The sequence below is a fragment of the Hemitrygon akajei genome, chromosome 9 (assembly GCF_048418815.1).
Source record: "Hemitrygon akajei chromosome 9, sHemAka1.3, whole genome shotgun sequence".
Lineage (NCBI taxonomy): Eukaryota > Metazoa > Chordata > Chondrichthyes > Myliobatiformes > Dasyatidae > Hemitrygon > Hemitrygon akajei.
In genome coordinates, this window is record NC_133132.1 from 149,054,971 (window position 1) to 149,081,793 (window position 26,823).

General features: G+C 41.8%; 1 protein-coding gene across 2 annotated transcripts in view; it reads left to right on the forward strand.

The window, feature by feature from the left end:
• Nucleotides 1–26,615, forward strand: part of LOC140733643 (adhesion G protein-coupled receptor F4-like) — a 118,901-nt gene extending 92,286 nt beyond the window's left edge. For both annotated transcript variants that reach the window (XM_073057257.1, XM_073057256.1), the window contains 5 exons: nucleotides 5,708–7,084; nucleotides 8,254–8,295; nucleotides 8,384–8,440; nucleotides 20,400–20,466; nucleotides 22,701–26,615. In XM_073057257.1, the coding sequence (XP_072913358.1) occupies nucleotides 5,708–7,084; nucleotides 8,254–8,295; nucleotides 8,384–8,440; nucleotides 20,400–20,466; nucleotides 22,701–22,774 (1,617 nt within the window). In that variant the 3' untranslated portion in view covers nucleotides 22,775–26,615. The remainder of the gene's footprint in view (nucleotides 1–5,707; nucleotides 7,085–8,253; nucleotides 8,296–8,383; nucleotides 8,441–20,399; nucleotides 20,467–22,700) is intronic.
• Nucleotides 26,616–26,823: the final 208 nt, after the last annotated feature.

Here is a 26,823-nt window from a genome sequence, read left to right on the forward strand (position 1 = left end):
GGGCAGATGTGCGGGAAATGGGAGAGATGCATTTGAGAGCAGAGTTGATGGTGGAAGAAGGGAAGACCCTTTGTTTAAAAAAGGAAGACATCTCCTTTATCCTGGAATGAAATGCCTCATCCTGAGAGCAGATGCAGCGGAGACGCAGGAATTGTGAGAAGGGGATAGCATTTTTGCAAGAGACAGGGTGGGAAGAGGAATAGTCCAGGTAGCTGTGAGAGTCTGTAGGCTTATAGTAGATATCAGTTAATAAGCCGTCTCCAGAGCTGGAGACAGAAAGATCAAGAAAGGTGAGGGAGGTGCCGGAAATGGACCAGGTAAATTTGAGGGCAGGGTGAAAGTTGGAGGCAAAGTTAATGAAGTCAACGAGCTCAGCATGCATGCAGGAGGCAGTGCCAATGCAGTCGTTGATGTAGTGAAGGAAAAGAGGGGTCGGATACCCGTATAGACTTGGAACATGGACTGTTCCACAAAGCCAACAAAAAGGCAGGCATAACTGGGACCCATACCTCCTTGGTCTGGAGGAAGTGGGAGGAGCCAAAGGAGAAATTATTGAGAGTAAGAACTAATTCCGCTAGACAGAGGAGAGTGGTGGTAGAGGGGAATTGATTAGGTCTGGAATCCAAAAAGAAGCAAAGAACTTTGAGACCATCCGGGTGGGGGATGGAGGTATATAGGGACTGGACGTCCATGGTGAAAATAAGGCGGTGGGGGCCAGGGAACTTAAAATCATTGAAAAAATTCAAAGCATGAGAAGTGTCACGAATGTAGGTGGGAAGAGATTGAACAAGGGGGGATAAGACAGTGTCAAGGTATGCAGAAATGAGTTCAGTGGGGCAGGAGCAAGCTGAGACAATAGGTCGACCTGGACAGGCAGGTTTGTGGACCTTGGGTAGGAGGTAGAAATGGAAAGTGCGGGGTGTGGGAACTATGAGGTTGGTGGCAGTGGATGGGAGATCCCCAGAGCTGATAAGATTGGTGATGGTATAAGAGACAATGGCCTGGTGCTCCTTAGTGGGGTCATGATCAAGGGGTAAATAAGAGGAGGTATCAGAGAGTTGTCTTTGTGCCTCGGCCAGGTAGAGGTCAGTACACCAGACAACAACAGCTCCCCCCTTATCAGCAGGTTTTATAGTGAGGTTGGGATTGGTGCAGAACGTTCGGAAGGAGTTAGGTTGTAATTGGAACAGGGTGCAGTGAAGTCGAGACGGTTGATGTCCCATCAGCAATTAGCAATAAAGAGATCCAGAGCAGGCAGAAGACCAGAGCGGGGTGTCCATGAAGGAGGAGGGTTGAAGATGGGAGAAGGGGTCATCGGTGGGGGTAGGAGAGTCCTTGTCAAAGAAGTAAGCTCAGAGACGGAGCCGGCGGAAGAAGAGTTCAGCATCATGGCGTATGCGGAACTCGCTGAGGTGTGGGCGAAGGGGGACAAAGCTGAGGCCCTTACTGAGGACAGAGCGCTCTGCCTCAGAGAGTTGAAGGTCGGAGGGAATGGTAAAGACCCGGCACGGATGAGAGATGGGATCAGAGGGGGGAGGGAGGCTGGTGGTGTCAGTGGAGAGGGAAGGGTTAGGGTGAGAGGAGGATGGAGCCTCTGAGGGCCCAGAAGCTGATGATGGGATCTGAGGGAGAGGGGATGGCAGAGTGGTGGTGGGGGAAGGGGAGACGGGAGTCACAATCGCAGCACATGAAGTCCTGGCCTGGAGTTCAAGGCTGGAGTCGCAGTCGGTGGTTGCGCAATCGCTCTGAAGCTGTCCATGATCATTGGAACCCGCGTTGACTTCCGCCACCTCCAACGGGATCCCACTACCAAGCACATCTTTCCCTCCCCCCTCTTTCTGCTTTCCACAGGGATCACTCCCTACGCGACTCCCTTGTCCACTCGTCCCCCCCATCCCTTCCCACCAATCTCCCTCCTGGCACTTATCCTTGTAAGCGGAACAAGTGCTACACCTGCCCTTACACTTCCTCCCTCACCACCATTCAGGGCCCCAGACAGTCCTTCCAGGTGAGGTGACACTTCACCTGTGAGTCGGCCAGTGTGGTATACTGTGTCTGGTGCTCCCGGTGTGGCCTTTTATATATTGGTGAGACCCGACGCAGACTGGGAGACCATTTCACTGAACACCAACGCTCGGTCCGCCAGAGAATGCAGGATCTCCCAGTGGCCACACATTTTAATTCCACATCCCATTCCCATTCTGATATGTCTATCCATGGCCTCCTCTACTGTCAAAATGAATCCAAACTCAGGTTGGAGGAACAACACCTTATATACCGGCTGGGTAGCCTCCAACCTGATGGCATGAACATTGAAACAACACACATAAAATGCTGGCCTGCTGTGTTCCACCAGCATTTTGTGTGTGTTGACGGAGGAATGTGTTGGGGAGCAATTCGGGTCCAGTGATCACAATGCCATTAGTTTCAATATAATTAGGGAGAAGGATAGGACTGGACCCAGGGTTGAGATTTTTGATTGGAGAAAGGCTAACTTTGAGGAGATGTGAAAGGAGTGAATTGGAGCAATTTGTTTTATGGGAAGGATCTAATAGAGAAATCAAGGTCATTTAAAGGTGAAATTTTGAGGGTACAGAATCTTTATGTTCCTGTTAGGTTGAAAGGAAAGGTTAAAAGTTTGAGAGAGCCATGGCTTTCAAGGGATATTGGAAACTTGGTTAGGAAAAAGAGAGATATCTACAATAAATATAGGCAGCATGGAGTAAATGAGGTGCTCGAGGAATATAAAGAATGTAAGAAGAATCTTAAGAAAGAAATTAGAAAAGCTAAAAGAAGATACGAGGTTGCTTTGGCAAGTAAGGTGAAAATAAATCCAAAGGATTTCTACAGTTATATTAATAGCAAAAGGATAGTGAGAGATAAAATTGGTCCCTTGGAGAATCAGAGTGGACAGCTATGTGTGGAGCCGAAAGAGATGGGGGAGATTTTGAACAATTTCTTTTCTTTGGTATTCACTAAGGGGAAGGATAATGAATTGTGTAAGGTAAGGGAAACAAGTAGGGAAGTTATGGAATCTATGACGATTAAAGAGGAGCAAGTACTGGTGCTTTTAAGGAATATAAAAGTGAATAAATCTCTGGGTCCTGACAGAAAGTTCCTGAGGGAAGTTAGTGTAGAAATAGCAGGGGCTCTGACAAAAATATTTCAAATGACATTAGAAACAGGGATGGTGCTGGAGGATTGGTGTATTGCTCATGTGGTTCCATTGTTTAAAAAGGGTTCTAAGAGTAAACCTAGCAATTATAGGCCTGTCAGTTTGATGTCAGTGGTGGGTAAATTAATGGAAAGTATTCTTAGAGATGGTATATATAATAATCTGGATAGACAGAGTCTGATTAGGAACAGTCAACATGGATTTGTGCGTGGAAGGTCATGTTTGACAAATCTTATTGAATTTTTTGAAGAGGTTACGAGGAAAGTTGACGAATGTAAAGCAGTAGATGTTGTCTATATGGACTTCAGTAAGGCCTTTGACAAGGTTCCACATGGAAGGTTAGTTAGGAAGGTTCAATTGTTATGTATTAATATTGAAGTAGTAAAATGGATTCAACAGTGGTTGGATGGGAGATGCCAGAGAGTAGTGGTGGATAACTGTTTGTCAGGCTGGAGGTCGGTGACTAGTGGTGTGCCTCAGGGATCTATACTGGGTCCAATGTTGTTTGTCATATACATTAATGATCTGGATGATGGGGTGGTAAATTGGATTAGTTAGTATGCAGATGATGCTAAGGTGGGTGGCGTTGTGGATAATGAAGCAGGTTTTCAAAGCTTGCAGAGAGATTTAGGCCAGTTAGAAGAGTGGGCTGAACGATGGCAGATGGAGTTTAATGCTGATAAGTGTGAGGTGCTACATTTTGGTAGGAATAATCCAAATAGGACATACATGGTAAATGGTAGAACAGAGTGATCTAGGAATAATGGTAGATAGTTCCCTGAAGGTGGAATCTCATGTGGATAGGGTGGTGAAGAAAGCTTTTGGTATGCTGGCCTTTATAAATCAGAGCATTGAGTATAGGAGTTGGGATGTAATGTTAAAATTGTACAAGGCATTGGTAAGGCCGAATTTGGAGTATTGTGTACAGATCTGGTCACCGAATTATAGGAAAGATGTCAACAAAATAGAGAGAGTACAGAGAAGATTTACTAGAATGTTACCTGGGTTTCAGCACCTAAGTTACAGGGAAAGGTTGAACAAGTTAGGTCTTTATTCTTTGGAGTGTAGAAGGTTGAGGGGGGACTTGATAGAGGTATTTAAAATTATGAGGGGGATAGATAGAGTTGATGTGGATAGGCTTTTTCCATTGAGAGTAGGGGAGATTCAAACAAGAGGACATGAGTTGAGAGTTAGGGGGCAAAAGTTTAAGGGTAACAAGAGGGGGAATTTCTTTACTCAGAGAGTGGTAGCTGTGTGGAACGAGTTTCCAGTAGAAGTGATAGAAGCAGGTTCGGCATTGTCGTTTAAAGTAAAATTGGATAGGTATATGGACAGGAAAGGAATGGAGGGTTATGGGCTGAGTGCAGGTCAGTGGGACTAGGTGAGAGTAAGCGTTTGACATGGACTGGAAGGGCCGAGATGGCCTGTTTCCATGCTTTGATTGTTATATGGTTATATTATGATAGGGATAGATAAGATAGAGGCAGGAAAGTTGTTTCCACCGGTAGTTGAGACTAGAACTAGGGGACATAGCTGCAAGAATTAGGGAAGTAGATATAGAATGAGGAGGAACTGCTTTTCCCAAAGAGTGGTGAATCTGTGGAATTATCTGCCCAATGAAGCAGTGGATAGATTTTTACACAGTAGGAGAATTAAGGATTAAGGGGAAAGGGCAAGTAGGTGGAGATGAGTCCATAATCAGATCAGCCATGTTCTTACTGAAAAGCAGAGCAGGCTCGATGGGCCGGACAGCCTACTCCCACTCCAATGTCTTATGTTCTTATGTACCTATCCAAACTTCTATTAAATGGTGAAATTGAGCTCATATTTACCACCTGATCTGGTAGCTTGTTCCATACTCTCATGACCCTCTGAGTGAAGAGGTTTCCCTTTATGTTGCATTTAAACTTTTCATCTTTCACACTTAACCCTTGACCTCTAGTTGTAGTCCCACCCTACCTCAGTGGGGTAGCATTTACCCTATCTATACCCCTCATCATTCTGTATACTTCTATCAAATCTCCTTTTAATGTTTTATGTTCTAAGGAATAAAGTTCAAATCTATTGAAATTTTACTTGTAACTCAGGTCCTTCAGATCCGGCAACATCACTATAGGTTTTCTCTGTACTCATTCAACCTTATTTACATCTTTCCTGCAGGTAGGTTACCAAAACTCTCCATAATACTACAAATTAAGCCTCACCAATGTGCTATACAACTTCAACATAACATCCCATCTCCAGTATCAGTGTCTTATATTCATCCAAGGATGTGGGGGAAGACCTTTTACCATATTTTTGTTTCGGCTTTACTAGCCCTGGCTTTTTCTGGTTCAGTATCTCTAAAGATATTTTGTGGTTGGTTGGATGTTGCTGGGGGCTGAGTGAAGTTCGAGTCAACTTATTTCAGTCATTTCTTGAATGCTTTGCATGTTCAAGTCTTTATCTTTGTCCATTTTCTATTTCAAAATTATGTGAATTGCTGAGAATTACATTTGATTGATTAATAAAGAATTCCTTTGTGTTTTTCAGAATTTCTTGGAAACTGTAAACTCCGTGATTTCTAATGAATCAATAGTAACCTGGGGTATTCTCTCCAGCACGAAAGATAAAACTATCAGTTCTAAATTATTACTGTCAGTGGAGACATTTAGTCGTCGTCTCAACCTGACGAATAACACTTTAGATATTAAAAAGAAGAATCTACAGCTCAGAGCTACTAAAATTGACAGCCGTGAAACAAAAAGCTCCTTTAATGTAACCTTCCATAATTTTAGCACTGCAGGCTACACCAATTTATCTACTAATTTAATAATTCCCATTGATGAACTTGAAAAGTTGGTAAACAATGTAGTTGTCACAATTGCATATCCAACATGGATTGATATCTTACCCAACAATACAAACTTCAAAGGAAATTTCTCAATTAATGGTCTTGTTGTGACAATAACATTAAGTGATAAGAAATCAATTAACATTAAGATGAACTTCTCAGCAAGAAACACTGCACTTGATTTTAACTCTGCCCAATGTGCATTTTGGGATTTTACTCTTAATGGTACATGGAATAATAATGGCTGTACACCAGAACAAGATGGAGAAAACGTCATTTGTAATTGTAAGCATTTAACATCCTTTTCCATTTTAATGTCCGCTAAGCCAGTGGAGAACGATATTTTGGATTATATAACCCAAATTGGAGTTGCCGTTTCTATAGCAAGCTTAATAATAACCATAGTTATAGAAGCAGTGGTATGGAGGCACGTGACCAAGAGTAAAACATCACATATTCGCCACGTGGCAATTCTGAACATTGCTATCAACTTGCTGATAGCAGATGTATGGTTTATCGTGGCAGCCTCCGTAAAAGAAGGTTCAGGAGCTTGTGTGGCTGCAACCTTTTTCATTCATGTTTTCTACCTCGCCTTATTCTTTTGGATGTTCACCCTTGGCCTTCTACTTGTCTACCACCTGGTTTTCCTATTCCACGATTTCAGCAAATCTGTTTTGATGGGCATCTCATTTGGCATCGGCTATCTGTGTCCAATAATAATTTCAGTCATTACAATCGGAGTTACCTATCCACAGAACAGTTACATAAGAAAAGATGCCTGTTGGCTCAGTTGGAGAGAAAAATATCCGCTACTTGCTTTCGTTATACCGGCTTTGTCTATCGTCGCAAGCAACGTTATTGTTCTAGTTGTGGTCTTATTCAAGCTCCTACGACCAACAATTGGAGACAGGCCCAGGAGCCATAATGAGGAGAAGGATACAATAAAACCGATTGTGAGGAGCATTGCAGTGCTAACCCCAATCCTTGGACTCACGTGGGCATTTGGAATACCAACCTTTATGGAGGACTCCCATATTGCTTTCCATTATATATTTACAATTCTCAATGCATTTCAGGTATGTATTAAAAAAGATTTATGACATTTGATGTATAACGGCATAGTTATAATTATGTACTAGATTTTATGTAAAGCAATCAAGAGCAACTAAATATATTCTAGTGGTTCAGTTCAACAGTTGATTTCATTAAAGTCTGCACAACATTTTCTATGTGACAGTAACTAAAGTCCAACACATGGATGAGTCCTGCAGAGTAGGGATCATGGAAAATTTTGTTTTTTGACAGCCCATTCGCCATGACAGTGAAATAGAATATCACTGAAGTTGCTTGATCTGAGTGCTTGCAGCACTTTGTTTTTTATTTCAGATTTCCAGCATCTGCAGTTTTCTTGATTTCCGTGTCACTACTCCATGGGGCGCTTCTCTGAATTGCAATTTCAACACTGCCAGCACATCTCAACATGCATCATGGGGAGCACTGCCATACTTCTAAGGGATAACCACAATTGTAGTGAAGACAAAGAACAATAGATAATAGTTAATCAAACCACTGAAGAACTTTAGATTAAATAAGTGACACAAATCTCAATCCAAAAATAGCAGCTGGAAAATTTAAGTTCAATAAGTTAATAGTGAATCTGAGGAATAAGCTAGTACCATAAACACTGAGCTAGAATACTAGGACACTAGAATATTACAGCACAGTACAGGCCCTTCAGCCTTTGATGTTGTGCCGACCCATATATTGCTTAAAAATGTACTAAACTGGGTTATGGTAAAAAAAAAACAGATTCACTGCTGTTCTCTGGGGAGGGAACTTGTTTATATTGGTAATTGGTTAATTATTGTCACATGTCCTGAGATGCAGTAAAAAGTCTTGTCTGCTCACCATCCATGTAGATCATTCCGTACACAATACATCGAGGTAGTACAAAGGAAAGAAATCAGAATGTAGAAAATAAGGTATCATAATGACAGTGAAAGAGCAGTACTTTCTTACTTACCTACTGCCTGTTACACCACTGACTTTTTGGGCAGCGATGAAGGTCCTCAATCTCTGTCTATATAAAAGCATTCTTCATTGCTCTTTCTGTAACTTGTTTTTTGACTAGTCAGGGTTGATAGTTCTGAGCTGGACCACCGAACCTAGAATGGAATGTTACAAAATGTTTGAAAGGTTTTAAGGATCTATTTGTTAATTTCTGAAATTTGTTTTTCATTTCTAGGGTTTCTTTATTTTGGTCTTCGGAACATGCATGGATAAGAAGGTGAGCTTCTGCTGTTATCTTCACCAGTTTTCCTGCAATTTGTTTTGTAGCGAACCTAAAATGATGTTTTATTCTTTTGCTAAAACAGGTGCGAGAGGCTCTATTGAAGAAGTTCTCATTGACCGGAGTTTCTTCACGATCAAGGGTAAGGCAGTTAAAATAATACACGCGCGCACACACACACACGGTTGATGCTGAAAAAGAAAATAACTTTTTACGGTATGTTTTTGGGGGTTTGGAGAAATGTGGATAAATGTGAGGTCAGAAAGACAAGTTTGGTATTGGTTTCTCATGGAAACTGGAGAATTAGAGACATCAAGACACCTGATGTTCCTCGGGACAGGGCTCAGGCAGCACAAACTTTCTGTGCAAATGAGAATGTAGATAGCAAGAGAAAAGGACAGTGTCAGGAGTCTGAGTGATGGAGATAGAAAAGGATGAAAGAATTGGACAAGATGATAAGTGTTTCTAAGGCAGAGAGTTGTAAAGGAAGGGTCACCCACCCACCACACCAACTCCACCTTCACCATCAACAGTCACTGAGCATGTTAACGATGTGTGACAAAGTGTAATATGGTGAATGCATCTCTCCATGAATAGTCCAATTTCAGTTCATGTGCACACTTCTCAAAAATCTGGAACACCTGGAGAATAAAGATGCATATCCTGAGTCTTAGCACTCAGATCTGCAGCTGGATCTTCAACTTCCTCACAGACAGGACCCAGGCTGTAAAAACAGGGGACAAGCTCTCCTCTACAATCACTCTGAGCACCAGTGCCCCACAAGGCTGTGTACTCAGCCCCCTGTTGTACTCACTGTACACCCATGATTGTGTAGCCGAGTTTCCATCGAACTCAATGTATAAGTTTGCTAATGACACCACAATTGTAGGCCGTATCTTGGGTAATGATGAGTCTGAGTACAGAGAGGAAATTAAGAACCTGTTGGCATGGTGCGAAGACAATAACCTATCCCTCAACATCAGAAAAACAAAGGAATTGGTTGTTGACTTCAGAATGAGTAGCAGACCGCACAAACCCGTTTACATTGGTGGTGCGCAGGTGGAAAAGGTCAAGAGCTTTAAGTTCCTCGGGGTGAATATCACAAATGACCTGACTTGGTCTAACCAAGCAGAGTCCACTGCCAAACAGGCCCACCAGCGCCTTTACTTCCTGAGAAAGCTGAAGAAATTTGGCCTGTCCCCTGAAACCCTCACTAATTTTTATAGATGCACCGTAGAAAGCATTCTTCTAGGGTGCATCACAACTTGGTAGGGAAGTTGTCCTGTCCAAGACTGGAAGAAGCTGCAGAAGATCGTGAACACAGCCCAGCACATCACACAAACCAATCTTCTGTCCTTGGACTCACTTTACACTGCACGCTGTCGGAGCAGTGCTGCCAGGATAATCAAGGACACGACCCACCCAGCCAACATACTTTTTGTCCCTCTTCCCTCCGGGCGAAAGTTCAGGAGCTTGAAGATTCGTACGGCCAGATTTGGGAACAGCTTCTTTCCAAATGTGATAAAACTGCTGAACGGATCCTGACCTGGATCTGGGCCGTACCTTCCAAATATCCGGACCTGTCTCTCGTTTTTTTTTTTGCACTACGTTACTTTCCCTTTTCTATTTTTTTTATTTATGCTTTATATTTTAAAATTTTATTATATTTACTATCGATTTGTACTCCAGGGAGCGCGAAGTGCAGAATCAAATATCGCTGTGATGATTGTATGCTTTAGTATCAATTGTTTGGTGACAATAAAGCAATAATCAAAATAAAATCCTATCAAGTGTAATTGTCATTCGAACCATACGTGGATACAGCCGAATGAGACAGCATTCCTCTATGCTAAGGTGAAGAAACAGACACATGCATTCAAAATAACGAGCAGAGAAAAGAAGTACAAAGTCATATAAGTAAACACATTTTTAGTCCAAGTCAATGAGTGACAAAGTCCAGAAATTGATGGTTCCTGGCAGTACAGCCTGGAATTCCACCAACCCAACACTGGAGGGCAGCACTGACAGCTGGACACCACACTGCAATGCAAGCTTGAGGATTGAACCCTCGTCCTTGCTACAACTGTGGTGACATTGCTGCCTCAATGCCTGTCTGACCACCGATCAAAGGAACTAGGCCTGTGGCAATCAATGTCCAATAGGGTCTTGTGATCACAAAAGAAATTCCAAGACAGTCACTTATGGTTTCACTACACACCGCCTTCACGCCAACTTGAAAGCACCAACTATGGAGGCTTCAAGCAGCAGGCAGCAGCATAGTCTGCACCCAGGTCAGCTCTTCTGAACAGAATCCGGCTTCCTCTGCATCCTGATGACACGACTCGGCTCCCTGGGCTTGGTGGCCTGACTCAATTCCCTCGGCCCGACACACCTTCCTCAGTCCAACAAGCCTGGCTCAACAACATCCCAGGCAGCTATTCCGAACAATAAGCAGCTCACTGATGTGACAGACCAGCTGTATATAGTGATTGCGGTCAAGAATAGTCTTACTATGTATTAAAGCACATTTAACAAGGAAAAAAGCAGCTTTGGTTGGTCTCCAAGTGGCTGCTGCATGTTTACACACCCCCATCTTATCAGAAGAAACCCTACCAAAGGCTAAGACAAGGAAACATGAACCAATCCTCCTAGAGGAATCAAAAATGGAAAGAGTGAGCAATTTCAAGTTCCTGGGTGTCAGTATCTTTGAGGATCTAACCTGGTCCCAATATATCAATCCAGCTTCAAGAAGGCAAGACAGTGGCTAAATTTCAACAGGAATTTAAGATTTGGTTTGTCACCTAAAACACTCAAAAAACTTCTAGAGATGTACTGTGGAGCGCATTCTGACATGCTGCATCACCGTCTGATATGGGGCAGTGGGGGCGTGTGGAAATACTGCACAGGGTCAAAAGAAGCTACAGAAAGTTGTAGAACAAGTCAGCTCCGTCATGGGTACTAGCCTCTGTAGTATCCTAGATATTTCCAAGAGCGGTCCCTCAGAAAGCCGGCCTCCATTATTAAGGACCTCATCACCCACGACATGTCCCTTTCTCAATGTTACCGTCAGGAAGGAGGTACAAAAATCTGAAGGCACGCACTCAGCAATTCAGGAACAGCTTCTACCCCTCTGCCATTTGATTTCTAAATGGGCATGAAACCCATGAACATGACTTCACTTTTTATTTCTGTTTTTGCACTACTATTCTTTATTTAACTATTTAATATACATAGATGTACTTATTCTAATGCATTTATCTATTGCTATATTTATAATGTATTACATTGTACTGCTGCTGCTAAGTTAGTAAATTTCACAACATATGCCAGTGATATTAAACCCAATTCTGATTCAGATTCTTCATTTGAGTTGTGGAGAAAAAGGTGGAATCAACATTGGCTTTTCAGGGCATATATAACAATATGAAAATGGAATGAAAGAGGTAGCTGAAAAGATTGTGGAGGCATAAATAATGACCCTTCAAGAATCACATGGTGTTGGAGGACTAGAAAATTGCAAATATTGCTCCACTCTAAGAAGAGAGAGAGGCAGAAGAAAGGAAATTATACACCAGCTGCCACAACTTCTGTGGTTGGGAAGATGTTGGAGTCCATTAGTAGGACAAGGTTTCAGGGTACTTGCTGGCAAGTGATAAGATAGGCTGAAGCCAGCATGGTTTCCCTAAGGGGAAATCTTGCCAGATAAATCTATTGGAACTCTTTGAGGAAGTAACAGGCAGATAGATAAAGGAGAGTCAGCAGATGTTGTTTACTTGGATTTTCAGAAAGTTTTGGACAATGTGCCACATATGAGTCTGCTTAACAAGAAAAGAGCCTGTGCTATGACCACAGTATCTATGGGGGCCTTTTCTAGTTAGCTGCTATTGACTAGTAGCATTCCACAGAGGTCGGTGTTCTTTTCACATTATATGTTAATGAATTGGATGACAGAATTGATGGCTTTGTGGCCAAGTTTGTGGATGATAGAAAGATAGGTGGAGGGAGAGGTAATGTTGAGGAAGCACCAGATCCACAGAAGGACTTACTCGAAGAGGAGAATGGACAAAGTGGCAGATGGAATGTAGTGTAGAGTCATGCACTTTGGTAGAAGGAATAAAAGCAGACTATTTTCTAAGCAGCGAGATAATTCACCAATCAGAAGTGCAAAAAGACTTGGGAGTCCTTATGTAGGATACACTAAAGGTTCACTTGCTGGATGAATCGATGGTAAAGATGGCCAATACAGTGATAGCATTCATTTCAAGAAAGCGAGGATGTAATGCAGAGGCTTTTTAAGGCACTGGTCAGGACACAAGAGTATTGTGAGCAGCTTTGGGCCACTGAATCTAAGAAAAAATCTGCTGACCAAGAGGAGGTTCATGAGAATGATTACGGGAATGAAAAGCTTGTTATATGAGGGGTGTTTGATGGCCCTGGGCCTATACTTGCTTAAGTTTAGAAGAATGAGGGGAGATTTCACTGAAACCTATGGAACATTTAAAGATGAAGATAGAATGGATGTGGAGAGGATGTTTCCTATAGTGGGTGAGTCTAGAACCAGAGGACACAGCATGAGTATAGAAAGAGCTCAAACAGAGATGTAGAGGAATTTCTTCAACCAGATTGAGGTGAATCTGTAGAATTCATTGCCACAGATGGCTGTGGAGACCAAGTTATTGGATGTACTGTTATGCCTGTGGCCCCCTCCTTTTTGAGAATCGCAGGATCGCTATTGATTCGGGTCAGGAGACCCAGGAAATGAGAGAGAGACACGCAGATTCCTCAATGTTTGGAATGTGTCCTGGGCCTCTGAGAGACAAAGCCACGGATAACGGCCATTATCTCTTGGAGACGGAATTGTGTATTGAGTACTGTACGATTCATCGAAGCCCCCAGGCAATGAACCGAGGGGGATTGGTGGAGGGCTGGCATCATTCCACCCTGATTGACATCAGAGACCCTGTGAGTCAGGATAAAAGAGGGTCTGTGGGAACAGCCCCTCAGACGCACCAGAAGAAACGCTAGAACTCCTGTAACAGCGTAATAGCGAAAGCCAGTGGAAAAGACCCATGTGCGTCCTTTTCCATTTGCCTTGGAATTGGTGGGCCTTGCCACAGTAGAACGGCTTTAGCTAACAACAAAGGAGAAATCAACTCCCAACGACCTCGAAGGATTGACATCATAAAAGGAATGGGCAAGTTTTAATCCGTCTCTCTCTCCAACCAAAAGCTGCAGCTTGAATGAACTTGAGTGACTTTTATATTTCCATCGGACAATACATTATCCCCTAGACAACGATAGAGCTATTTCTTATTGATTATTATTATACCCGCGCTTTTAGATTTAGTATTGACGACGTATATTATCTGTATGGTTGCATTGATATTATTTTTGTGCATTTTTATCAATAAATACTGTTAAAAATAGTACCATCAGACTTCAATGGACCTCTCTATCTTTGCTGGTAAGTGACCCAGTTACGGGGTACGTAACAGTACTTAAAACAGAGTTTGACAGATTCTTGATTAGGAAGGGTGTCAAAGGTTATGGGGAGAAGGCATGAGAATGGGATTGAGAGGGATTATATCATCTTGATAGAATGGTGGAGCAGACTCGATGGACCAAATGGCTGAATTCTGCTTCTATGTATTATGGTCTTATGGTCTAATTCAATAGAAACATGGGGATATTGTTAGGTTCCAATGATCATAGTTGTTGGTTTTTGCCCTTTATTGCAAGATGCATAAGGTGTATAAAATGATGAGAGGCATTGATCGTGTGGATAGTCAGAGGCTTTTTCCCAGGGTGGAAATGGTTGCCACAAGAGGACACAGGTTTAAGGTGCTGGAGACTAGGTACAGAGATGTCAGGGGAAAGTTTTTTACTCAGAGAGTGGTGAGTGCGTGGAATGGGCTGCTGGCAACGGTGGTGGAGGCGGATGCGATAGGGTCTTTTAAGAGACTTTTGGATAGGTACACGGAGCTTACAAAAATAGAGGGCTATGGGGAAGCCTAGTAATTTCTAATGTAGGGACATGTTCGGCACAACTTTGTGGGCCGATGTGCCTGTATTGTGCTGTAGGTTTTCTGTGTTCTATGTTCTATGTGCCAGAGGTGGTGAGCACCAGGTGAGGAATTCCTGCTGTCACTGTGTGAGGTCAACTTATTTATCGAAAGTTATACTTGCTTTGGGAGTAACACATATTTTCTCATTTGACTTCATCCTGAATACACGTAATGAAAGAAATGGGCTTAGTCCAGAAAAGTTAAAGATTTCATAGCCCAAAAGGATGTTATTCCCAGTTTGCCTAGCACTTTTTCCTTTGTAATAGCAATGGTGCTCACACCTACTCCCTGACACTCACGGACCTCTGGTATACAGCAAGTGTCTTCACACAGTGAAGTAGTAAACCGTTCACCACCCTATCCACATGAGATTCCACCTTCAGGGAACTATGCACCATTATTCCTAGATCACTCTGTTCTACTGAATTCTTTAATGCCCTACCATTTATCATGTATGTCCTATTTGGATTATTCCTACCAAAATGTAGCACCTCACACTTATCAGCATTAAACTCCATCTGCCATCGTTCAGCCCACTCTTCTAACTGGCCTAAATCTCTCTGCAAGCTTTGAAAACCTACTTCATTATCCACAACACCACCTACCTTAGTATCATCTGCATACTTACTAATCCAATTTACCACCACATCATCCAGATCATTAATGTATATGACAAACAACATTGGACCCAGTACAGATCCCTGAGGCACACCACTAGTCACTGGCCTCCAACCTGACAAACAGTTATCCACCACTACTCTCTGGCATCTCCCATCCAACCACTGTTGAATCCATTTTACTACTTCAATATTAATACCTAACGATTGAACCTTCCTAACTAACCTTCTGTGTGAAACCTTGTCAAAGGCCTTACTGAAGTCCATATAGACAACATCCACTGCTTTACCCTCATCAACTTTCCTAGTAACCTCTTCAAAAAATTCAATAAGATTTGTCAAACATGACCTTCCACGCACAAATCCATGTTGACTGTTCCAAATCAGACTCTGTCTATGCAGATAATTATATATACTATCTCTAAGAATACTTTCCGTTAATTTACCCACTACTGACATCAAACTGACAGGCCCATAATTGTTAGGTTTACTCTTAGAACCCTTTTTAAACAATGGAACCACATGAGCCATGCACCAATCCTCCGGCACCATCCCTGTTTCTAATGACATTTGAAATATTTCTGTCAGAGCCCCTGCTATTTCTACACTAACCTCCCTCAAGGTCCTAGGGAATATCCTGTCAGGATCCGGAGATTTATCCACTTTTATATTCCTTAAAAGCACCAGTACTTCCTCCTCTTTAATCGTCATTGTTTCCATAACTTCCCTACTTGTTTCCCTTACCTTACACAATTCAATATCCTTCTCCTTAGTGAATACCGAAGAAAAGAAATTGTTCAAAATCTCCCCCATCTCTTTTGGCTCCACACATAGCTGTCCACTCTGGTTCTCGAAGGGACCAATTTTATCCCTCACTATCCTTTTGCTATTAATATAACTGTAGAAACCCTTCAGATTTATTTTCACCTTAAAACAAATTGTCCCAATCCACTCCTTCCAAATCCTTTCGCATCTCCTCAAAGTTAGCCTTTCTCCAATCAAAAATCTCAACTCTGGGTCCAGTCCTATCCTTCTCCATAATTATATTGAAACTAATGGCATTGTGATCACTGCACCGGATGTGCTCCCCAACACATTCCTTCGTCACGTGACCTATTTCATTCCCTAACAGAAGATCCAACACTGCCCCTTCTCTATTTGGTACCTCTATGTATTGCTGCAAAAAACTATCCTGCACACATTTTACAAACTCCAAACCATCCATCCCTTTTACAGTATGGGCTTCCCAGTCTATGTGTAGAAAATTAAAATCTCCCACAATCACAACCCTTTGCTTACTACAAATATCTGCTATCTCCTTGCAAATTTGCTCTACTACAAATATCTGCTATCTCCTTGCAAATTTGCTCCTCCAATTCTCGCTCCCCATTAGGTGGTCTATAATACACCCCTATAAATGTTACTACACCTTTCCCATTCCTCAATTCCATCCAAATAGCCTCCCTAGATGAGCCCTCTAATCTATCCTGCCAGAGCACCGCTGTAATATTTTCTCTGACAAGCAACGCAACACCTCCCCCTCTTGTCCCTCCGATTCTATCACACCTGAAGCAATGAAATCCAGGAATATTTAGTTGCCAATCACACCCCTCCTGCAACCATGTTTCACTAATAGCTACAACATCATATTTCCAGGTATCAATCCATGCTCTAAGCTCATCCATCTTTCTTACAATGCTCCTGGCATTAAAATAAATGCATTTAAAAAAGTCTCCACCTCTTCCTCTCTGTTTATCTCTAACAGTACAAAGAACTTTACTGTCTTCTTTTTCTTCCTTCTCCCATACACCTGTTCCTACGCTCTGGTTCCCCTCCCCCCTTGTATCTAGTTTAAATCCACTGGAGCCTCTCTAGCAAACCTACCTGCAAGAATATTTGTCCCCCTCCAGTTCAGATATAAACCGTCCCGCCGGAACAGGTCCCACCTTCCCTGGAAAACTGCCCAATTATCTATAAATCTGAAGCGCCCCCCCTCTTGCACCATGTCTTCAGCCACGTGTTGATCTGCACTAACTTACTATTTCTAAACCCACCTGCACGTGGCACTGGTAGCAATCTCCTGAGTTTGCTATCCTGGAAGTGCTGTCCTTTAACTTGGCACCTAGCTCGGTAAACTCCCCTTTCGGGACTTCCTCACTTTTCATACCCACGTCATCCGGCTACATGGACCACGACATCCGGCTGCTCACCCTCCCTCTTGAGAATACTGAGAACTCGATCCGAGATATCGTGGACCCTTGCACCAGGGAGGCAACAGACCATCCAGGATTCTCGATCTCTTCCACAGAACCTCCTATCTGTTCCCATAACTATTGAATCCCCTACCACTACTGCTCTCCTCTTTTCCCTCCTTCCCTTCTGAGCTGAGGGTCCAGTCTCCTTGCCAGAGACACAACCACTGCAACTTGTCCCTGGTAGATCGTCCCCACCAATACTATCAAAAACGGTATACTTATTGTTGATGGGAACGGCCACAGGGGTGCTCTGCTCTTCCTGTCTTTTCCCCTTCCCTCTCCTGACAGTCACCCAACTACTTGTCTCCTGACTCCTAGGGCTGACTATCTCCCTGAAACTCCTGTCTATTTCTGCCTCTGCCTCCTGAATGATCTGATGTTCATCCAGCTCCAGTTCCCTAACACGGTTTGTCAGGAGCTGCAGCTGGATGCACCTTTTGCAGGTGTAGTCATCAGCGACAGCTGTGCTCGCCCTGTCTTCCCACATACTGCAAACGGAGCACTCAACTGCCCTAACTGCTGTCTCCATTACCTACTCCTAATCTAATTAGATTAATTAAAGGAGCTTACCCGACCTTACCTCACCTGGAGTGAAGCTCGTACTCAGCCTCTGCTCGCTATTTAAATTCTCCCGCTGCCTCACGGGCCATCTTTCACATGCTTGCGCAGTCGTACCCTGTTAACCTCGCCTCTGCCTGTTCTCGCTGAAGCCTGATTGAGCCAAAACCGACCCACTCTGCCACAGTCCACTCCGACAATGGCCGCTACGATGATGGCTGCTGTATATGGCGGTCTTTCTTTTTAAACGTTTGGTGTGCTACGTCACGTGCCTGCACAGTCTAGCCTCTTTGCTCTGATCAGTTTAAAAAAAACAGCTTCTCTCCGAGCTTCTTTTACCTCTTCCCTCTCTGCCTCTTGCTGCGATTTAAATAACCGTTGAAAACTTCCTCTTCTTTTTAAAACTGTGGTGCGCTACGTCACGTGCCTGCGTGACCAGTGGTCTAATATCAACACTCACTACCCTTTTACTCTTCATATAACAGAAAAAAATTTAGTATCCTACTTTATATTATCAGCTAGTTTGCCCTCATACTTCATCTTTTCCTTTCTTATAGCTTTTTTAGTTGCCTTTTGTTGGATTTTAAAAGCTTCCCAATAATCCAACTTTCCATTCACTTTTGCTACCTAAGATCTGGGTTATTACACAACACCCAATATAGGATAGCCTTTCCACTAGTAGGCTCAAGCACAAGTTGCTCTAAAAAGCCATCTCAGAGGCATTCAACAAATTCCCTCTCTTGTGATCCAACACCAACCTGATTTTCCTAATCGCCTTGCATATTCAAGTCCCCCATTTCAATTGTGACATTCTCCTTATTACAAACCATCTCTAGCTCCCTTTCCAATTTTAACCTCACATCTGGACTACTATTTGGAGGCCTATATATGACTCCACTAATGGTTTTTTTTTTACCTTTGAAGTTTCTTGATTCCACCCACAAAGATTCAACATTCTCTGACCCTATGTCACCTCTTTCTAAAGATGTAATTCCATCTTTTACCAACAGAGCCACACCCCACCTATGCCTACTGCCTTTCCTTCCAATACACATTATAGTCTTTGATATTAAGCTCCCAATTATGGCCTTTTTTCAGCCACGACTCAGTGATGCCCACAATTCTGACCAATCTCTAATTGCACCATGAGTTCATCCACCTTATTCTAAATGCTATGTGCATTTAACTACAACATGGTCAGTCCAGCACAGCCACTGTTGCACCCCCTGGTAGGTCATTCCCCCCCCGCCCCCACCAATAGTATTCAAAATTGAGAACTTGTTGTTGAGGGGGACAGTCACAAGGGTGATTTCCACTATCTGACATTCTCCTTTCCCTCTCCTGACAGTCACCCATTTATCTCTTTCCTGTAGCCTTGGGGTGACCACCTCCCTGTAGCTCCTGTCTATCCCCTCTTCTCTTTCTCTAACAACCCAAAGGTCATCAAGCTACAGCTGCAGTTCTTTTAACACGGTCTCTAAGGAGTTGCATCTCGATGCCCCTGATGCAGGTGTGGCCATCAGTAGACTCCTGAAAATCCCACATCTGGCACCCAGAGCAGAACACTGGCCCTGTAGACGTACCCCCTATTCTCACAAGAGTTAATTCAGAAAAAAATAAGAAATGAACTTACCTACCTACCTTGTCTCTACCTATTCTCGCCAAAAAGCCTTACCACTTTGAATCAGACCACTCCGACGATGACTGCTCCCACGATGACCACTCTGCTAGACAGTACCCATTTTAGGGAGACTGGGTTTTGGAGAGCTGGGGGGTGGAAAGAGTTTTCTGAAGGACAGCAGCCTGGTTTGGGGTCTTTTGGTGGGAGGTGCACAGAGAAGAGCACCAGGGGAGACACCTGGACGACCCCATCTAAAGGGGAGATCTGATTGCAAAGAGTGCTCATGAGGTGGAGGATTCCAAGAAGGGTGATGCAAATTCAGTAGTGAGTAAAGTGATACACTGAGCTGATACAGGAATGAGCTGCAATCTTTATGTTCAGTCCTGATGGAGGGCCTCAGCCAGAAACGTCGACTGTTGCTGTCTGGCCTGCTGAGTTTCTTCAGCGTTTTATTTATGTGCACATTTAGACTGGTTTAACTGTAATGGGCTGTTTGAAACAGATGAAAATTGGTAAATATACATTATTTATAATTTTATGCTGGTGTATGATCTGTCTTTTCTATGCTACTGATGACTGTGAATGAGCAGTATTTACAAAGAATTTAGACCATGAGACATAGGAGCAGAATTAGGCCATTTGGCCCATTGAGACTGCTCCAACAATCAATCATGGCTGATCCACGATTTGAGCATTTGCTCAAATTGACATTGCATTAATTGTAACATTACGACCTTCCTGTTTGGATAAACCCCAAATCATACTGACCCTGGGCATATATTGCTTAGGAAAAGTGACCTTTTCACCGCTGAGTAATACGGCTGTTTGCAGAGTTAGCTAACCAGCCAAGTTGGTGTACGAACACCGGTGACAGGATTGCACTGAGATAAGTGTTAAGAGACATTCTGAACTGAGAAATGGATGAAGGAGGAATTAGAAGGAAGCTGTTGCTTCATGCATTGACACCATCCCTTTACTTTTGCAGACAGTACAGAGTGCTTCCACAGGAAGATTTACCTCCAAGCATGGAATTGCACTTCCTGGGAGAAGAAGTAAGTATAACATTAAATTGTGCACAGTTGGATTGAAGTAATTACTGTAACTTCACTTTCTTAATAGTTATCATTTAGCAGTAAATCAGTAGCTTGTAGTATTTTAATGATTTGATTAAATTGACTCTGTGGACCTGATTGAGCATAGCACAGAACAAACAGTACATCACAGGGACAGGCCTCTTGGCACAGAATATTGTGCCAAAAAATTAATAATCAAACAGCCAAGCAAACTATTCCCTTACGCCGACACAATGACCATATCCCTCCATTTTCCTCACATTCTTGTGCCTATCCAAACGTCTCTTAAATGTCCCTAATATATCTGCCTCTACCACCACCCCAGGCAGCACCAACCAGTCACCCACCACTCCGAGTAAAAAATCTGGTCTCTCACATCTCCTTTAAAATTACACCCCCCGAAACACTTTAAATCATGCTCTCTGGTATGAGGCATTTCAACTCTCGGAAGAAGATGCTGTCTGTCTACTTTATCCATGCTTCGCTAATCTTATAAACCTCCAGCCGATCTCCCCTCAGTTTCCACCACCCCAGAGAAAACAACCCAAGTTTGTCCAACCTCTGCAATAGCACAAGCCCTGTCTGCCAGTAAGATTGCGTGTTTACCTCCTCAGTAATAATCGCTATCTCCACTCTTGCCTCTCTCCCACTACTGCCTGTTTCTATGCCTGATTAATCCTCCCTTCCCAATCACCCAACTTAGACTAAAACTCATTCCAGCTTCTGCCCTGCCAGGGATTCTATCGTTATAGGAGCAGAGAGCAGATTCCGTTGATGTGAAAGAGAGCACCCAGATGGGATATTGCCACCCAGGTGGCAAGGTCAATGATGTCTTAGGTTGAGCCTACAGCATTCTAAAGGGCTGAACAGCTGAAAGTAGTGGTTCATATTGAGACCAATGTCATAGGTAGGAAATGGGAGGAGGTCCTGAAAAGAGAATATGAGGCATTAGGCAGTAAGCTGAAAATCAGGACCTCCAGTATTCTCTGGATTGTTGCCCATGCCATGTGCCAGCGAGTGTAAGAAAAGAACATTTGGCAGATGAATATGTGGCTGAAAAATTGGTGGAGGGGGTGGGGTTTCAGATTCCTGGATCATTGGAATCGCCTGGGGAAGGTATGATGTACAAAAAGGATACGCTACACCTGAACCTGTGGGGACCAATATCCTCAGGGCTAGAGATGTGGGTTTAAAGGTCCAAATTAATATCAAAGAAATGTATACAATATATATCCTTAAATTGTTTTTCTTTGCAAACATCCACAAAAACAGAGAAGTGCCTCAAAGAATGAATGACATTTAAACCTGAGAACCGCAAAGTCCTCCCCCCCAGCTCCCCCCTCCCCCGTGTAAACGGTAGCAAGCAACAGCTCCCCCCAATAAAATAAAACGCACCACTACAGAGCACAAGCATGCGCTCAGCGATAGCAAAGACACAGAACTTGCAGTTACCCCAAAGACTATCACATTTCATCCAGCATTCGACAAAACACCGGTTCTCTCTCTCTCTCCCTAATAGGGGAGATGGAGGTGTCCCCCATTTTCACAAGGGGAGGGCTTAAACTAATTTTATTCTGTTGAAGCCCATTAATGGGAACTAACAATTATCTGCATGTTCTATTGTCATCATTAATGTTAGTCATTTATTCTAATTTATTTATTGCTTGGAATTCTCCTGCTGCTGTAATTAGTTTTGAAATCAGATCTTCTAGGTTTTTTACCCTGAGCTCTAGACAAGCAAAAGCATAACCACAATGCAAATATATCTCATAATGAACTCCACAGTGAATTAAATTCAAAAATACTGCCCGTACCACCTTATTCTTCCTGTGTTTGACACCTCCTCCAGAATTACGTTATAGTCTGTGTTCTCTGCTCTTCCTCCTCACTCAACCCATTAGATGATAACGTTTGGGTATCTCAGTTTCACACTCTCAGCTCTGTCTACCAATCCCTCTGCATTTCTGTCTCTCATCCTTTTGAAGATTCCTCATATGATCATAACTTTGCTCATCTTTCCTCGCTTTTCTCCTATCAGATTCTAATCACAGTGTTTCATTTGAAGATAAATTGCACTAGAAGTACAATCTGTTGTTAAAACTGATATTTTGTTCAGTACAGAAGTAAAACAGCAGATGAACCAGTAAAAAGATGTGCATTAATATGGCATTACTGCTTAACTTTAACCATATAATTTCCTCTTGCTCTTTCAGAGAAGCTCAATGTTTCAGGTGGCTTGCATTCAGATAGCAAGGACAAATTCCTGAGCTATTCTACTCTGAGTTAACTGCTGGAGCTCGGAAGATAAAACTGACTCTTCAGCTGCAGAGGAAAATTCATTACCATCTTAACAAAATCCATTTTAGCAGTGAATTAAGAAGAAAAGATGATTTATGACAGAAGTTTCAAAACTGTAGGGAATGTTTGGCATGTAATTAATGTTATCAAAAGGATAATCAATTTTTTCTTTGTATTCTAGGGCAATAATTAATACTAATGTGAAGAATAAGCACATTGTGGATAATAAAAACAATTATACATTGTATTGTATAGATTGGCATAAGATTTTGCCATTAATTAAAGAATTCACTCACATAGATTTTTCAAACGGGGTAATTTGCTTTTGTTTATTTTTTTCATTTTAGATAGCTATATTTGTGTACTGCTTATTTTGTCTGATTACAGGTCACTCCCCCTACCTCTCCCCAACAGCCAGTGCAATCTCAGGTATATTCTTTATCTCCTATAATGAATCTGCTGAATTTCTCATGGCTTCTTGGGTTTTGTACTTTTCTAAAAGCATAGGATTACTCTCAGCCTCTATAATTTGTTTTGTTTCTCATTGGAAGTGCGTAGAACTTTGCAGAAACATTTCTCAGGCCCAATGGACATCATTACCTTCCTTTACTAACCTTCTTATTGAAAACACCACAGATCAGCATGAAGATATCATTTGGGTGACAGAAGATAATAGTATTCCATGGGCAAGGGCAATGAAATAAAAATATGGGTAGGAAAGGGGATATAAATTTGCCATAGTATCCACTTTTGATTGCTGTTCCCTGAACCCTGCTGTAACATATACTTGTTTGGAAGCTGCGTAATGACAGGAGCAGGCTTTGGTGTGATTCAGTTGCCTGTTGTCACTTACCGAACAAGTTCACACATGCATTCATCCTCAGTAATATGATTCTATTTGGTTTGTCTGGGTTTAGAGTAAAAAATTAAAGGGACTTTTCCATGTTTTTTCAAACTGGATTGATTACTTCCCAAATCCTATCAACAATACCATTTAAATTCATCAATATAAGTCAGCCGCGTATTCCTCTCACTTCACTATTTTTTCGATTCATACACACAATTTAATGCTTCTTGTGAAGCCAGGAGCAAAGCAATGGTTCTGAAAGGAGGGTAAATGAGCCACACAGCCTTCTCTAGAGTATTTCTGTTGGCTTAGCATATGTCACATCAAGAAAATAATTCATTAAATCAACTCATTAGGTGGAATCAAAACATTTCAAGTGCCCTCTAATTAACAAATGCAATAGTATGATAGGTTATAGTATGTATTACTCCTACCACAGTGCAATTGTTGCTTTGTTTTGTTTGTTCTACATCATTACTGCTCACTGTGCTCTCCTGTTTCTGGGCTTCCACACATCTCACACTGTGGTACCTTCTACAAATCTGTGTGTTCATTCCACAACAAGATTTAATTGAATGGCAGATCACTCACTGTTGAGAGGGAGCAGGATGTTCATTGAATATGAATTTCCGAACTTTCTGGCTGTTAATTTGAACTTATAGAATATTGCTCATATTATTGAATATTGATAGATCTAGATAGAGTGGATATGGAGAGAATGTTTCCTTTCATGGGGGATTTTTGGACCAGAGGGCACAGCCTCAGAATACAAGGATGTCACATTAGAACAGAGATGAGGAAGAATTCCTTTAGTCAGAGGGTGGTGAATCTGTGAAATTCATTGCCACAGATGGTGGTGAAGGCCAAGTCACTGTGTATATTTAAAGCGAAGGTTAATAGATTCTTGATTAGTTACGGCATCAAAGGTTATGGGGAGAAGGCAGGAGAACGGGGTTGAGGGGGATAATAAATCAGTCATGATAGAATGGCGGAGAAGACTGGATAGGCTGAATGGCCTAATTCTGCTCCCATGTCTTATGCTCTTAAATGCTGTTTGAATTAGTGGGTAGTGCAACAATAACATTGAGTTGTATTCTGTTGAGTCTTTCAATTACATGACATTTCAAGATGGATTTTGCTTTCCCTTTGGAAAAATTCCCAGATAAATTTTAGTTTAGTGCTTTTGTTTCAGTGAATGATATGAAGGAGAACATTCTGGGAATCAAAGATAAGGAGAAATTTCTTTATCCGGACAGCGATGAATCTGTGGAATTCATTGTTGCAAATGGCTGTGGAGGGCAAATGATTGGGTACATTTACAGCAAATGTTGATAGGTTCCTGATTAGTAAGGGCATCAAAGGTTACAGGAAGAAGAAGGGCAATGGAGTCAAGTGGGAAAATAAACCCGGCAAGACTAAATGGCAGAGCAGACTCGACGGGCCAAATGGCCCAATTCTGCTCCTATGTCAGATGGTCCTATGTCTTATTCGCAGCTTGATCAGTTGTGGGTGCTAGTAATAGGTAATTATCGATCCAAATTAGTGGTCATGTATGTATGAATAGATTTCAATTCTGCTTTTATCTTGCACTCTACTTCACTGCAAAACAATTATTTATTAATTTGAATTTTCTGAACAATCTCATTCACCTGTTGAAGACTGTAAGATATAGGAGCAGGATCAGTAATTCAGCCCATTGACTCTGTTCCGATAAGCCATCCAGAAGTGGAGCTTAGATATTTGGTATGGATGAACTGAATTAATGGAAGATGATGAATTAATAATTATGGTACGACTGTGTCAGCCCATTGAATTCTGATAACTGAAACCACAGAAGAAATAAAATTTATTAATAGCTAATTAATATAAATTTAATAATATGATTATGTTTAAATATTCTGAGTACTGAGGGGAGATCTGATAGAAGTAGATACAGATAGGGTAGATAGTCAGAAGTAGTGTAGAAATGCCAAACACCAGAGGATATAATTTTAAGGTTAGTTGTTAAAGTTTTTTAAATTGATTTTTAATGCATTTGCTACAACACTACAAACAAAAACAAAACCCCAAAAACAAAATAGGAAATTAGTACAGTGCAAGATAAACATACAATAGTAATATAATACAAAATAAAATAATTGAAAAAGCACCCAAGTTGAAGTCGTGTAAAATTAGTGTCCACCCCCAACCCCACAAAAAAAACTCCAGACCAACCAAAACAAAATGTAGAAAATATAAATCAGAACATTCAAACCCCCAAAACTGTAAATACAATTGAAAACAGAAGATAATAATGCCTACTACCAAAAAAAAAGCTGAAAGCAAGGTTTAAAGTTGATATGAGAGGCAAGTTTTTTTCTGCATAGAATTGGTTACTGGGTAGTGGAAGCCGGCAGTTTGCTGGATTTAAATAGATGCATGAATATGAATGGAATGTAGGAATATGAAGTAGGTACAGGAGGAGGACATTTAGTACCAATTGGCATCAAGATCTGCACAACGTTATTCTATGTTCAATGTATTATAGCAATTTTAAACTGTTTGAGATAATTAACAAGGTTCAAAAAACTCCTGTGAAAAGCATTTTTGTGGCAGATGGAAGCATGTTGTTGCTTTCATACTTCAAATTCCCTTTAATAATGTCTTAAGTATTGAAAAATATGTTTGTTTAAAAATAATTTGTATGTTAGGGGACCTTTTAACAACAAAGAGTTATGAATGGAGAAAACTTTTGTAAAAAGTCATTGTAGCGGACACCTGTCAATGTACTCTGTTCCTCTTCATGCCTTACTATTCTACTTCATGATACTTGCGAATACAGAAAACAATTGTAATAGATGTGATGTAACTTGTTAAATAAGTGATATGCTGTCAATAAATAAAATCAATGTAAAGTGAATGTAACAAACATATTGACTGGCAGTGCAGTCAATTCTCACGATTCATTCTACTGTAATATACACAGATTTTTATTTGTTCTCAATATAGTGTTTACTTATTTCTGTAACCTCCAAGAGGACCACAAACTTGTTGTGGTTTAAAGGCTTGCATGCCTCAATGACTGGAATGGCTGGAATTAGTGCTATATGCTTTGGCTCTTGGTAGGATCACCCATGCCAAACAAGTCAAAGAGTAGAGGCCAGACTAAGAGTGGTTTATCAGTCCTCCAAGTTCGGGGTTCAGCTCAGGGC